The 15,704-nt window shown below is 49.0% G+C and overlaps 1 protein-coding gene across 1 annotated transcript in view; it reads right to left on the reverse strand.

Annotated features, from left to right (window-relative positions):
* The window catches only part of LOC123757286 (protein SCAI), a 179,871-nt gene that overhangs the window by 65,104 nt on the left and 99,063 nt on the right, over positions 1–15,704 (reverse strand). The window contains exons 6-7 of the mRNA XM_069324084.1: positions 5,352–5,445; positions 4,468–4,587 (exon numbers count right to left, since the gene is read on the reverse strand). Coding sequence (XP_069180185.1) covers positions 4,468–4,587; positions 5,352–5,445 — 214 coding nt within the window. The remainder of the gene's footprint in view (positions 1–4,467; positions 4,588–5,351; positions 5,446–15,704) is intronic.

A 15,704-nucleotide genomic window follows, 5' to 3' on the forward strand; every position in this document is an offset into this window, starting at 1 on the left:
AAAAAAAAAAAAAAAAAAAAAAAAAAAAAAAAATTAACTTCCAAACATATATTTTTTAATAAATGTTAAATGTTTTCTGGCTAGTTATGTTAGATTTTATTAAAAATACGTATTCTACTTGTTAACATTATAATTTAAATTTGTGATAATTTGAGCAGAGAAGTGCGACCCCTGGATATGCCAACAAACACTTTCCAAACAACGATATATCTTGGATAAGTCGCTCCACAACATTGACGCTTGGACCGTCGACTTCCTTTGATGCTACTTATTTAATAATGAAATTACATTAGTTTGGAGTAAATATATGTTTTCTCATGTTCTGCATTCAGCACCCACATTATAGTGAGTAAATATACCATATTACTTCATTACTTAAATAATGCTAGGAGGGTTTGAGTAGCTTTGGGTATTTAGTGCACAGAATCTCCAATAGATGGGGCGAGAGTCGCCCCATCTCTCTCACCCAAGAGAGAGTCGAAACTTAATTTAAAATTGATATATCTTTGTCCTCGAACATGATATATTTCATTTGGTGCAATCATAATAATGTTCATATCTCGGTCTTTCTGGAGGCATATAAGATTTTAGGCTTTATTAGCGAATCTTTGTTAATTATACAATATATCGGCAAGTGCGTAGGCGTCTGCACTCCATGCCCGACAAGCTACTGAGTGCTACTATAAAAACATATGTATCTTCACTTGAGCTATAAATATGTCTATTGTGATGTATTTAAAATGAAGCTCTTATTTCTATCTTGCTTAAGACTTATAAAACATTTGTGTTTATTAACGAATTTACGTGAAATAAACATTGATCTGAGAGAGAGTTGCTCTGTCGTTCAGTCTGTACGGGGTGGGAGCTCCGTAATTTTTAAAATACATGTATCTTCATTAGAACTTTAAGTATGTCTATGGTAAAGTGTTTAAAGTGAAGCTTATATGTCTGTCTTTCTTGAGACATATAAAACATATATGTTTATTAACGAATTCACGTGAAATAAACATTGTTCTGAGAGAGAGTTGCTCGGTCGATCGATCTGTCCGGGGTCGGAGCTCGGCTATTATAAAAGTACACGTATCTTCGCTTTAAATTTAAATATGCCCATGGTAAGGTATTTAGAATAAAGCTTATATTTCTATCTTTCTTGTGACATATAAAACTTTTACGTTTATTAAGGAATCTGCGTGAAATAGGCATGGTTCTGAGATGAATGCTGCGGTTTGCGAGCTCGACAATGGACGCCATACATATCCAGTGGGTGTTATTGGACCCCATACCCATTTTATGGGTGGTTGGAGCCCCATACCTATTCTATGGGTGGTTGGAGCGCCATACCCATCCTGTGGGTTGTAGTGGACGCCATACTCATCCTGTGGGTGGTATTGGACCCCATACCCTTCCTGTGGGTGGATGTGATCCCCATACTCATCCTCTGGGTGGATGTGACCCTCATACCCATCCTGTGGGTGGTATTGCACCCCTTACTCACCTAACAGGCGGTAGTGGACAATATACCGATCCTGTAGTTGGTATAGTAGACACAATACCATCCTGTTTACAGTAGTTTACCCCATAGACATTCCAATGAACCATCGTTTTCTGTTAGCGTTCCTACAAAACATCCTTTAAAGATTTGTAAAGCACAAACTATGGTATATAATATTGATTGGTGAAGGACTGTTATTCTATGTAATCATTTTTAGTGCTTATTATAATTTACTAAGAACAACTAATATTTCTCAAAACAAAACTACGAGCCTTCAATAGGAAGTAGCTGATCTATAATATTCTAAGAGCATGGACAATAGTAGGTAAATTTCACAACCCATGTGGGACCTGAAAAGTACAATTTTCCTTATAATTGAACCAATCACGACTATTCTGCTATCTAGGTTGACGGACGGGTACTGTGAGACGTAAATTGGTACGTGAGGAAGAGTTTGGGCTTTGGAAAAAAAGTAACTGGGAATATATCACATATTTACTAATTCATATTCAACATATTGACTTTAAGCATTAAGTCATATATGTGCTGTCTTGTGTGAGAACGGGTTGGACACCCACCACACCCACAACCACTCCTGACACTCACCACACCCACAACCACTCCTGACACCCACCACACCCACAACCACTCCTGACACCCACCACACCCACAACCACTCCTGACACCCACCACACCCACAACCACTCCTGACACCCACCACACCCACAACCATTCCTGACACTCACCACACCCACAACCACTCCTGACACCCACCACACCCACAACCACTCCTGACACTCACCACACCCACAACCACTCCTGACACTCACCACACCCACAACCACTCCTGACACCCACAACCACTCCTGACGCCCACCACACCCACAACCACTCCTGACACTCACCACACCCACAACCACTCCTGACGACCATACCCATTCTTGCCTCCCTGCCCAAAGCCTGACTACCTCTCTCCCTCCTCACCAGCCTCCTTTCCTCCTTGCCTGCTTGCCTGCCTGCCTGGCTGGCTCCCTTCCTCCTTCCTTAGCTGCCTCCCTCCCTCCCTCCCTCCCTCACCAAATTGCTGAGAAATTTCAATAATTTCACTTGTGATTGAAATTACATTGATGCTTACAGTGCTAAAGATGCCCCTCACAATAACTGTGATGGGCTGACAGAGTTATGGCAAGTGGTGGTGTACAATGAGTGTTAGGCCAGGCGTTTCACCTGTTGATCTCTCAGTGGTAAAGGTTCACACTTTATGTTCAGCAGCAAGTTGACCCTTGGTATTGGAGATATTGATCAGCTTCAAATATTGACTTGTATGCCAGCATATATGGTCAACTCTTTGACTGTCTATTTGTATCCCGGCAAACCTCCGGTCATCCAGATTCAAGAGACAGGGCGAAGAGGAAGAGAGGGAGGAAGAGAGAGGGGGGGAACAGGAGGAGGGAGAGAGGGGGAAAGAGGAACAGAGAGAGAGGAAAGAGGAAGAGAGAGAGAGGAAGAGAGAGAGAGGAAGAGGAAGAAGAGGAAGAGAGAGGGGGGAAGAGGAAGAGAGGAAGAGAGAGGAGGAGGAAGAAGAGGAAGAGAGAGGGGGGAAGAGGAAGAGAGAGAGGGGGGAAGAGGAAGAGAGAGGGGGGGGAAGAGGAAGAGAGAGGGGGGGAAAGAGGAAGAGAGAGGGGGGGAAGAGGAAGAGAGAGGGGGGGGAAGAGGAAGAGAGAGGGGGGGAAGAGGAAGAGAGAGGGGGGGAAAGAGGAAGAGAGAGGGGGGGAAAGAGGAAGAGAGAGGGGGGGAAAGAGGAAGAGAGAGGGGGGGGAAGAGGAAGAGAGAGGGGGGGAAAGAGGAAGAGAGAGGGGGGGAAAGAGGAAGAGAGAGGGGGGGAAGAGGAAGAGAGAGGGGGGGGAAAGAGGAAGAGAGAGGGGGGAAAGAGGAAGAGAGAGGGGGGGGAAGAGGAAGAGAGGAGGAGGAGGAAGAAGAGGAAGAGAGAGGAGGAGGAAGAGGAAGAGAGAGGGGGGAAGAGGAAGAGAGAGGGGGGGAAGAGGAAGAGAGAGGGGGGGGGAAGAGGAAGAGAGAGGGGGGAAAAGAGGAAGAGAGAGGGGGGAAAAGAGGAAGAGAGAGGGGGGAAAAGAGGAAGAGAGAGGGGGGGGAAGAGGAAGAGAGAGGGGGGGAAGAGGAAGAGAGGGGGGAAGAGGAAGAGAGGGGGGGGAAAGAGGAAGAGAGAGAGGGGGGAAAGAGGAAGAGAGAGGGGGGGAAAGAGGAAGAGAGAGGGGGGGAAGAGGAAGAGAGGGGGGGGGAAGAGGAAGAGAGAGGGGGGGAAAGAGGAAGAGAGAGGGGGGGAAAGAGGAAGAGAGAGGGGGAAAGAGGAAGAGAGAGGGGGGCGGAAAGAGGAAGAGAGAGGGGGGGGAGGGAGAGGAAGAGAGAGGGGGGGGAGGGAGAGGAAGAGAGAGGGGGGGGGAGGGAGAGGAAGAGAGAGGGGGGGAGGGAGAGGAAGATGGGGGGAGGGAGAGGAAGATGGGGGGAGGGAGAGGATGATGGGGGGAGGGAGAGGATGATGGGGGGAGGGAGAGGAAGATGGGGGGAGGGAGAGGAAGATGGGGGGAGGGAGAGAAAGATAGACGGGGGAGGGGAAGGAAGATGGGGGGGGGAGAGAGGAAATAGAGGGGTGAGGAGAAAGTTGAAGGGGGGGTGGGGGGGGAGGATGGGATGTTACAGGAGAGGGAAGAAGAACGGGGAGGAGACAGGGGAGAATGGTGAAAAGGGGAGAAATGTGGTGGGAGACTTCAGGAATAAATGGAAATGGGAGAAGAGATGGGGAGGTTAGGGGAGAAGGGAAGGGTAGAGATATGGCGGCATCTAGTCATTAGTATATATAAGAAAAGTACAGTATGTTGAAACACTGCAAACTCTCTCAAGTATTAACATAATAGGACTCAAGACAAATATATACTTGAGCAACAAGATCATATACATACAAAAGGTATTTTGCTCGGTGCTGGAGAGGCGTCGTATATCTGGGCTACGTCTTCCTGAGGCTCCCGCTCCAGTGTCTGCAGCATTCTGAACATGTCGATTGTCAATTCACTAAATTTCACCTGAAAATTAATATACATAAAATCATTAGGTAATATTACTGCTGACTGATGAGTAATGACTATAGGAAGCATATCATAAGTCACAAAATACTGCTGCTCTATGAGCATCTGACCTCTGCTTTAAGAACACTTAAATCATGTTTGTAATGTTGCGAGCAAGAACGTCTGTATTGACGCAGAGCAGACCTCATGTATAATGTTCGTTGTAACACAGCAAGCAGTACTTGCCGTGTGCAAGTACCGCTGCTTTATCTTTTGCAAATTATGCAAGTTATATAAATAATTAAAAGTCTCTTGATGAAATCATATGTAGTGTATTTCAGTTCAGTGTACACCATAAGACTAACCTGAGTGAAACTAAAGTTAAACTCCCTAACTACCACATTACTTGGTAAATGTTTTCAAGTACAGTACATCCTTCAAATATTTCTGACCTTCATCTACCCTTCCTTCAACAGCTGATGTCTTTTCATCAAACTCTCAAGTCTGCTCATTAATGAAACCTAGTATTAAACAATAAAAAACATGCAATTATTCAATATATATTACTCATTCAATGGTAAGAGCTATGCCTTTTCCAAGCATGCATTGAAAACATCTTGCATTAGCCATTTTTAATGTGGCTGTTTATATGACTGTCAACTTCATTGGTGTTCTCAGAGCTAAAGCGTTTTCTTGTCTCTGATCTCTTGAGACTCATGCCTATTCATGCAGTCTTCCTAAATAAATACTTTGATAATTATTTAAATTATTATTCTTCTTACCTGGTCATTGCAGTTCCCTACTATAAGAATTTCTTGCAAAGTGAGGTTCATCATGGGAGTCTTTTCCAGTGGTGGAGTGTTGTGGCCACTCAGTCTATAAATAAACAAACAAATTTATGAAAAAAAAGAAGCGTTGAATGTGATGAAACGCCAGTTTCTAGGGGCGAGCCCCAGAGGCTCCCTGAAGCTATCCTACAGATATAGTGCTATATTAGTTGGAGTCATCAGTTGCAGAGTTCTTGTTGCCTACCGGGAATTAGAGCCAGAACCTGTCTCCACTCAGAGGGTCATAGGGAGCAATGGCCTATAAGCACTTTACATTTAAAGCACAGTACAGTATATCATATTTAGCCATCTACAGGGAAAGGCACCCAGAAAGGGAAGGGGAGGGAGAAAGGGCTAATAAATGTAGACCACTGTCAAGTTGAAAATAGTGAGCTACGTCCTCAAAATACCAAAAGCACTCCCCCAGAGAGAAAACAAGCAAGCAACAAGTCATCCGATCGAGCTCCCTCGCTCATTAGCGCTAACAGTTCCCCTGCCCGGGTTAGCGGGCCACCCACCACTCCAGTCCTTGAATGAGGAAAGGCGCTGGCCAACGGAAGGGAGGACGTCAGAAAGCCTCTGGGGCTCACCTAGAAACAGGCGTTTCATTACATTCAATGCTGGTTTTCTGTGGGAAGCCTTGTTGGCTCCCTGAAGCCAACTACCCATAGAAATGGCAAACAAAGACTTACCAGGAAGGCGGCACTACCACAGGTCTCAAAGCAAGCACGAGACAGACGGCCGTGACAGGCTTCCCAAGGCCCCACAAGGCCACAGAGGAACTGGGGTGGTCACGAGTCACCTGGTGGCCAGGACTATGTTTGACCTTCAAAAACCCTGTGCCCAAATATCTTCCAGAGACATGGTACCAAAAACAGCCGAAAGAGCGGCATACTTTCACAAATCATGGGCACAAGGGTAGACTGCAGGGCTGGCTTGCTTGATACCTGCTTGATGGGGTTCTGGGAGTTCTTCTACTCCCCAAGCCCGGCCCAAGGCCAGGCTTGACTTGTGAGAGTTTGGTCCACCAGGCTGTTGCTTGGAGCGGCCCGCAGGCTCAAATACCCACCACAGCCCGGTTGGTCCAGAACGTCTTTTAGAAAACAGTCTACTTTTCTCTTGAAGATGTCCACGGTTGTTCCGGCAATATTTCTTATAGCCGCTGGGAGGACATTGAACAGCCGCGGACCTTTGATGTTTATAGTGTTCTCTGATTGTGCCTTTGGCACCTCTGCTCTTCACGAGTTCTATTCTGCATTTTCTTCCATATCGCTCACTCCAGTACGTTGTTATTTTACTGTGTAGATTAGGGACCTGGCTAGACTTAACACTGCGGACAACCTGAGAAATAGGAGCCCTTGAACAAGAAACCAGAAAAACCGGATCAACCCAAAGCGCATCCACCAACACAAAACCGGTAGCTAGTTATTGGATACAGAACGTGGTACACCCACATTTGGTATTTATACCAAAACAGAGATGCAGAACTAGGAAACAGGATTGGTTCAATAGAAATTGCGAGAGGGCCAGAGACCTAAAGACACAAAAATATAATCAATACAGGAAGAGGCCAAACCCCCAAACATACCAGCGATACAAAGATACGAGAAACAACTACACAGCCAACCCGTTCTCGCAAATTTAATAAGTCAATATTGACTTATTAAATATATGCATAGGTGACATACTTAACATAATAGATACCCTTAAAAAGATTCATAGAAAACACCGACCTTACCTAACCTTGTTAGTATCTTAAGATAAGCATCTTATTGCTTCGTAATTACAATTATTACCTAACCTATTATAGGTATAGGTTAAGTAATAATTGTAATTACGAATCAATAAGATGCTTATCTTAAGATACTAACAAGGTTTGGTAAGGTCGGCGTTTTCTATGAATCTTTTTAGGGGTATCTATTATGTTTAGTATATCACCTATGCACGTAGTTAATAAGTCAATATTGACTTTACGAATTTGCGAGAACAGGTTCCACAGCAGTGAGGAGAGGGGCAGAAAGAAATTTTGAAAAAGGGATTGCAGACAAATGTAAAACAGAACCAGGTCTATTCTATAAATTCATAAACAACAAATTGCAGGTAAAGGATAATATTCAAAGGTTGAAAATGGGAAATAGATTCACGGAAAATGAAAAAAAACCAGCGTTGAATGTAATGAAACGCCATTTTCTGGGTGAGACCCGGAGGCTCCCCGGAGCTTTACCGGCTGATATGCTAATGTCTGACTTTGGCATCAGTCATGTGTATGGAGTTCTAGGGCCTACCGGGGACCACGGCCAGAACCTGGCCCCCTCAGAGAGGTAAGGGGAGCAATGGCCTATAGAAACCCCCGTGTGGTTGGAAGCATTCTATGTCTGCCATCGACAAAGTCAAGCATCCAGAAAGGTAAGCATTCCAAAACAAACCCCTATTCTGGTGAAAATTGCTACCTAAAGCCGAACTAGTGGATAGAACTCTTCAACAGAAAACAAGGAAACTAGTATGATGTCATACGTCACCGCGCCGCTGTCTGCGCAGCTCCCCCCTCCCCGGGAGGGGAAAGGGGGAGCCCCAGACCTCCCACGCCAGCTATCCACCCATCAGTTCTGAGGCTGGATGTCAAAACACGCGAAAAACGCCGACCGGAGAGAGGGAGGGTTGCCGGGGAGCCTCCGGGTCTCACCCAGAATATGGCGTTTCATTACATTCAACGCTGGTTTTCTGGGGGGAGCCCCGTTGGCTCCCCGGAGCTAACTACCCACAGAGGAAGGTCAAAGGGACAGAACCGGGAGGCGGACACCACGCACCCCCCAAGGAGGCGAGACAACCGGCAGCAAACGCCAATCCAAGGCGCCACAGCCCTGAAAAATCCCGGGAACAACACGAGAATCACGAGCAGCAAGGCCCCTGCACGAACACCAAAAATCCATGCCCGAAAGACCGCAGGGCCACGTCGCCCAGACAGCAGCGAGAGCAGGGAAGCCACGAATGCCACAGGCATGAGGGAAGAACACAGGCAGCTTAGCCGCAAGAACACAACTGACCACCCGGGACACTATCACCCGCGAACCGGGAAGAACAGAACCGGATCAACGCAAAATGCGCTCCGGACCCAAACGCCGTGGCACACAAACAACAGCGGAGGGCCGCCACTGAACACAAAAACGACACACCCCCGGCCCGACCAACGAAGCACCAATAAACCCTGGACCCCTCCAGAATGCAGCAGCCCCACCCTGCGCCAGAAAAGATGGAGACTGCTGCCATCTAACAACCTAAACACTAAAACCGAAGGAGCAAGAAAACTCGGCGACTAGACCCCCAGAGGCAAAGGCTCAAAGGAAAGAGCCGACGAAAAAACACACCGGAACCGAAGGGGCACTACCAACCGAGGAGAAGACAGAGCACGCTGACCAGAGACCAGGATGGTGCAAGCAGCGCACGAACAGGCCGGAGGTGAAACGACGCACAAGACAGCTGACTAACGGTGCAGAAGCAACACCAAGACCGAAAGCAAGCTGAAGCGGCTATGCCCGCGCAGCACGAAAAGAGGCGACAGTATGTAGGCAAGACGACGGCCGCCAACCCCCACTAGAAAACCAAGCTAACAAGAGTAACCACCTAAGAAGGGACAGGAAAAGGAAGGACCGCCAAAATACCCCATACTGCCGCCAAGAGAAGCACTTAGCTGGGACACCCATCACGAAGCTACCCGACCACCAACCGGAGGCGAGACCGCGAGGCAGAACATAAGCAGCCCCGACAAGGCGCCTCCGAGCCCAGGAAAAGGCGGAGCCGCGGGAAGATCTCGGGCGCGACCACCGAAACCCAGGCGGCACAAGGAGATGGAACGTCTGCCGAACAGAAAAACTCCCCAAAGCATGCAAGCCCGCCAGGAGTTCAGAAACGACTGGTTTGACGCGAAACATTGCAAGACCCCAAAAAAAAACAACCGGCAGGGCAAGCTAGGAAACCAAAGAAGGCGGAAGGGTCGCCGCCAGAACAGTACCCGAACCAAGGGGTACGAACAACTGCAATAGACCGAGACAAAGAAGCACATCACAGGACACAGGCTGACCAACGCCTAAGAACACACGCAGAACATCCCTGCCACAGAGGAGGCAGGAAGAAAGAGCAGAAGCACAAAAACCCCAGGAGAACAACCAGGGGTGGACAATCAGGCAGGGACAGAAAAACCCCCACGCAATCCCCAGGCACAAAACGGCAGCAAAGTGCCACTCCACAACCGGACACAGGAACAAGGACACGCCACCGTGAAACACGGTACCAATGCACACGTGCAGCAGCAGCAACAGGCACCACTGCAACATGCAACATGTAAATAGCAACTCCCTTCTGCAAAGGCAGAGAACGGAGCAGGCAGACCCTAGACAGGGCCAACGGAGACACGACAAAACCCAGCAGGCCCAGAAACCTGCACCAGGCGACCGACGGCGGAGAAACCCCGCTCAATACCTGCTGGATGAGGTACTGGGAGCTCTTTTACACCTGAAGCCCGGCCCAAGGCCAGGCTAGACCGGCCAGAGGGTGGCCCACCAGGCAGCTGCTAGGAGCAGTCCACCGGCCCACATACCCCCACAACCAGGACGGGCCGGAACTGCCATACGAAAACAGGCTAGTGCACCCTGGAAGTCCACGGACGAACCAGCAAGAAGGCTTATGCTCGCAAGTAGGTTGTGGAACAAGCACAGACCTCTGATGGTAATACAGAATTCCCCAAATGTGCCAATAGCACCACTGCACTCCACTGGTACTATCCCGCAAGTTCTACCAGATAGGCGGGACCCAAGAGCAAGAGCTCAAATCCTGCAAGCACAGCCAGGAGCCTAACCAGGTGAGTACAAAACCAACCCTACAACCCCCACACCTCACAACATTAAAAAAGGAGGGTCCCCTGAATGACTCCAGCATGGGTTGGACATGCACATGAGGGGGACAGGAAGGGTTGAAAAAGGGACAGTCACTGGTGTGCGAACGGTCTCAGTCGTACAAAAATATACCTAAATAAAGACAGGTATATAAACAACACCGCATCCAGCGCCCGGCCAAAAGACGCCAGACCGCACAAAACTCACCTGGCGAATGGTGGCACGAACTTGACACGACTCAACCGTGCCCAGAAGAACCTGGGAGCACCGCCAGGTGAAGACACCAGAGCCGGACCCTTCCGGACCCGAAGGAGAGCAGGGAGAGGCGAAGGAGGCGGTCCACACCCATGACACAGGGAAAACCGCGGTGTCCTCCCCACAACTGGGAACCAGGACACCCCCGGCGCGAAGGGGCACATACCGCAGCCAGGGAGAAGAACGAGAGGCGAAGCACTGTAGCAAAAAGGGCGCAAAACACCAGCACTCAAACACCGCCCAGACCAAAACAAACTCCACGGCGCATGGGAATAACACGCTGGCCGAACCGCACACCCTCCCTGCGGGAAGGCGCCAGCCAGGACTACTGCACGAGAAAAGTAGCCAAAAGAGGAAGCAGGAACAATAAAACCGGCCAAAGAAGCAAAGAGCCCAAACAGGAACCCAACCGGGCAACAAGCAGCCCAACCGGGCGACAAGCAGCCCAACCGGGCGACAAGCAGCCCAACCGGGCGACAAGCAGCCCAACCGGGCGACAAGCAGCCCAACCGGGCGACAAGCAGCCCAACCGGGCGACAAGCAGCCCAACCGGGCGACAAGCAGCCCAACCGGGCGACAAGCAGCCCAACCGGGCGACAAGCAGCCCAACCGGGCGACAAGCAGCCCAACCGGGCGACAAGCAGCCCAACCGGGCGACAAGCAGCCCAACCGGGCGACAAGTAGCCCAACAGGGCGACAAGTAGCCCAACAGGGCGACAAGGACGAGGAGCCGACAGACGTTCCAATAATGCGGGAAGTAGCGAAAAACCTTCCCGTACCCTCGAGAACACAGAAGCCAACACTAGTCCCGAAGGCACACGAAGGCACAGGTGCACCCGAGATCAGACGTCACGCAGAACCCCATCGAACGGGGAAACATGACGAAAACACCGTCCCAAAAAGGGGTGGGAGGAAACATCCACCCACAGAACGGAACCAACCGACTCAAAGGCCAAGGAACCGAGCCCGGGGAGAGGCCGACACCCAACAGCACGTACGGCGAGTGGGGAGGAAAAACCCCACTCCGCGTAACCACAAGCCCCGCCTAGAGGGGAATAAAAAGCCCCACGGGGTCCAACGGGGCCAAGGCCCCCCAAGTCAGCCCCTTCCCAGCCCCAGGAACCTACACGACAGGCCCCGGGGCCGAGCCGTTCCCCCAAAGCCCCGGCCGTACCAGAAAACCGGGGCAGCCGTGAAAACACTAAGGAAGGGAGCCCACTGGCAGACTCGTACAACACGGCTGGAGGAATAGGCTCAAATGCCCCCGTCACTACCCCGGAAGGGGAATTCCCCGAGACTGCCCGAGTCTCAACACCATCAAAAACCCCGCCCCGAACCTACAGACAGTAAGGAACCGGATGCAGGCAGGAAGGGTGATCCAGGGGAAAGACAACGGGGCGTGGGTGGAACCGAAGCAACCAACACCCCCAAGTCCCAAAACGAACTACAACGGGGCAGCCCCGGGACTCCCGCGGAGGAAACCACGAGAACGTTGCCACCACCAAGGCTCAAGTGCAACGCCCCTGCTGCCCGCACCCGCTGTGTTAGCACAACTGGGTAACCGAGCCACAACGAGCAACCAAACTCGCAGGACTCCGGGTCGAAGGTGTCACCGACCCCACAGGCAGCAGACGGAGGCAAAACAGAGTCACCCAGAGACAAAGGGTGAGAGCAACCCTCAAACTCGCTGGAAGCGAGGGGGGACTCTGGGGTCACATCCATTGGACCCGCGCGCCCCCAGGGGTTTCCCAGGGTCCCGAGCGTTTACTATAAGAGGACTTGCGCTCAGGTAATCCCAGGCAGGGAACTGCTAACCGGCACCCAAAGCTACCAAACAACTTTCTAAGAGCTGAACCCCCGGGACGTGTACACTCACGGGGACCTAGCAGGGGTACCACCAGAAAATACTCAGAACACAAGGGACACAAGGGGCAAGAACGAAGGCAGCCCCCCCCACCAGGTAGATAAACAAAAAGAAAAAGAAAACCCCGCAAGAGGACAGCGTACCCAAGCGGAACAGAGCCGGCCGCTATGATTGGTAAAGACAAGCTGCACAGTACCCTGCGCCCCACCAGTGCAAAAACTGCCCCTTACTCTAAGGCGAACAAGGGAGACAGAACACCCGAGCACACAAAGAGCGGCCGAAAACCAAGCAGTAAACGGCCAAGCAGGGGCAGGACCCAAGGAACTTGTGGAAGGTGGCCCCAAGCCCCAAGGGCAGTACTTACAGGGCACCTAGGCAAGGGAACCCTAGGCGCATGCAGCCCGAGTACTGAAGAATCACTCCCTGCTCACGCACCACCTAGAAAACAGACACCACACTCTAGGTACAGTGCTGAAACAACCACTGGTGCCGGAGCACATAACCGTTGCCTATAGCATCAGCCAAAGAACTGATGGGTGGATAGCCGGCGTGGGAGGTCTGGGGCTCCCCCTTTCCCCTCCCGGGGAGGGGGGAGCTGCGCAGACAGCGGCGCGGTGACGTATGACGTCATACTAGTTTCCTTGTTTTCTGTTGAAGAGTTCTATCCACTAGTTCGGCTTTAGGTAGCAATTTTCACCAGAATAGGGGTTTGTTTTGGAATGCTTACCTTTCTGGATGCTTGACCCGGTCGATGGCAGACATAGGATGTTTCCAAGCACACGGGGGTTTCTATAGGCCATTGCTCCCCTTGCCTCTCTGAGGGGGCCAGGTTCTGGCCGTGGTCCCTGGTAGGCCCTAGAACTCCATACACAAGACTGATGCCAAAGTCAGACATTAGCATATCAGCCGGTAAGGCTCCGGGGAGCCGACGGGGCTCCCCCCAGAAAAATGTGTGAAACACTAAACGAAAAGTTCCAAAGTGTGTTTGTGCAAAATGAAATCTTTAGGGAACCAGAAACAATAAGAATTCCAGAGGACAACATAGAACACATAGCAGTGTCTAGGGACGATGTGGAAAAAATGCTCAAGGAGCTAAGTAGGAACAAAGCAGTTGGTCCAGATGGAGTTTCACCATGGGTTCTGAGAGAATGTGCACCTGAGCTCAGCATTCCACTTCAACTGATTTTTCAGGCATCCCTGTGTACAGGAATTGTAGCTGATGTGTGGAAAAAGGCTAACATAGTTCCAATCTACAAAAGTGGAAGCAGGGAAGACCCCCCTTAATTATAGACCTGCATCATTAACAAATGTAATAGTCAAAATATTGGAAAAAATAATTAAAACTAAATGGGTTGAACACCTGGAGGAAAACGATATAATATCAGACAGACAGTATGGTTTTCGAACTGGAAGATCCTGTGTAACGAACTTACTCAGTTTTTATGATCGAGCCACAGAGATTTTACAGGAAAGAGATGGTTGGGTTGACTGCATCTATCTGGACCTAAAAAAGGCTTTAGACAGAGTTCCCCATAAGAGGTTGTTCTGGAAACTGGAGCATATTGGATGAGTGACAGGTAAGCTACTAAACATGGACGAAAAATTTCCTAACTGACAGAAAAATGAGGGCTGTAATCAGAGGCAAGGTATCGGATTGGAGGAATGTTACGAGTGGAGTACCAGTACCACAGGGTTCAGTTCTTGCACCGGTAATGTTCATTGTCTACATAAACGATCTATCAGTGGGAATACAGAATTACATGAACATGTTTGCTGATGATGCTAAGATAATAGCGATGATAAGAAACCTAGATGATTGTCATGCCCTTCAAGAAGACCTGGACAAATAAGTATATGGAGCACCACTTGGCAAATGGAATTTAATGTGAATAAATGCCATGTTATGGAATGTGGAATTAGAGAACACAGACCCCCACACAACCTATAAATTATGTGAGAAATCTTTAAAGAATTCTGACAAAGAAAAGGATCTAGGGGTGGTTCTAGATAGAAAACTGTAACCTGAGAACCACATTAAGAACATTGTGCGAGGAGCCTATGCTACACTTTCTAACTTCAGAATTGCTTTTAAATACATGGATGGAGAAATACTAAAGAAATTGTTCACGACTTTTGTTAGACTAAAGCTGGAATATGCAGCGGTTGTAGGGTGCCCATATCTTATGAAGCACATCAACAAACTGGAAAAGATGCAACGACATGCCACTAAGTGGCTCCCAGAATTGAAGGACAAGAGCTACGACGAGAGGTTAGAGGCATTAAATTTGTAAAAACTAGAAGATAGAAGAAAAAGAGGCGATATGATCACTACATTCAAAATAGTAACAGGAATTGATAAAATTGATAGGGAAGAATTTCTGAGATCCGGAACTTCAAGAACAAGAGGTCATAGATTTAAACTAACGAAACAAAGCTGCCAGAGAAATATAAGAAAATTTACTTTTGTAAACAGAGTGGTAGACAGTTGGAACAAGTTAGGTGAGAAGGTGGTGGAGGCCAAAACCGTCAGTAATTTCAAAGCGTTATATGACAGAGCGCTGGGAAGACGGGATATCACAAGCGTAGCTCTCATCCTGTAACTACACTTAGGTAATCACTTAGGTAATTACTCAAGATGCTTGCAGCTTTGAGTACCAGAAACACCTGGCCACCAAACTACACATACTGCTGGAATAGTCACACAGGGCAAAATCCAGAACAAGAAAGCGAGGCCAGAGAAGACATCTAACCATCATGCACATCACCCGAGAACGGCGAGCTGCTGAGTCGCTGAGCCGGCTCCCCCTTCCCCCCTCTCGGGGAGGAGGAGAAGCACCAACGAGAGCACTAGTTGGATTGTGTGTTATTTGTTTGTTTTCTTTCAGGAAGGAAGGGGGGGGATTTAATTTGCTTTGTTCGGTTGTGGGTTGCAATTTTAACCCTTAAACCACACAATATACTGTATACATATAAGATGGGAGTAACTGTACTGAAATCACGCAATACATACATATACGATTGAGGGTCTAGCGCACGATTTTAAATGCTCTGCGAGGGATAGGGGCAGCTATAGTTCAGCCATGGAAGATGGTAAACAAACGCCACCTAGGAAACAAATAGTGGGCAACATATCTGGGTGTGAGAGCCTCAGTTCTGAGTGAGCCACCAAGGTTGGTGCACGCAGCATGAGCTCACAGCACTGCTGTTCAGCTTGTGACCACAGCATCACCTAAAAATGTCAAAATATATATGTACATGCTATTATTTAGTGATGATAATATTACAGAAGACCCCTGACTG

This window comes from Procambarus clarkii, chromosome 13 (assembly GCF_040958095.1).
Source record: "Procambarus clarkii isolate CNS0578487 chromosome 13, FALCON_Pclarkii_2.0, whole genome shotgun sequence".
Classification (NCBI taxonomy): Eukaryota; Metazoa; Arthropoda; class Malacostraca; order Decapoda; family Cambaridae; genus Procambarus; species Procambarus clarkii.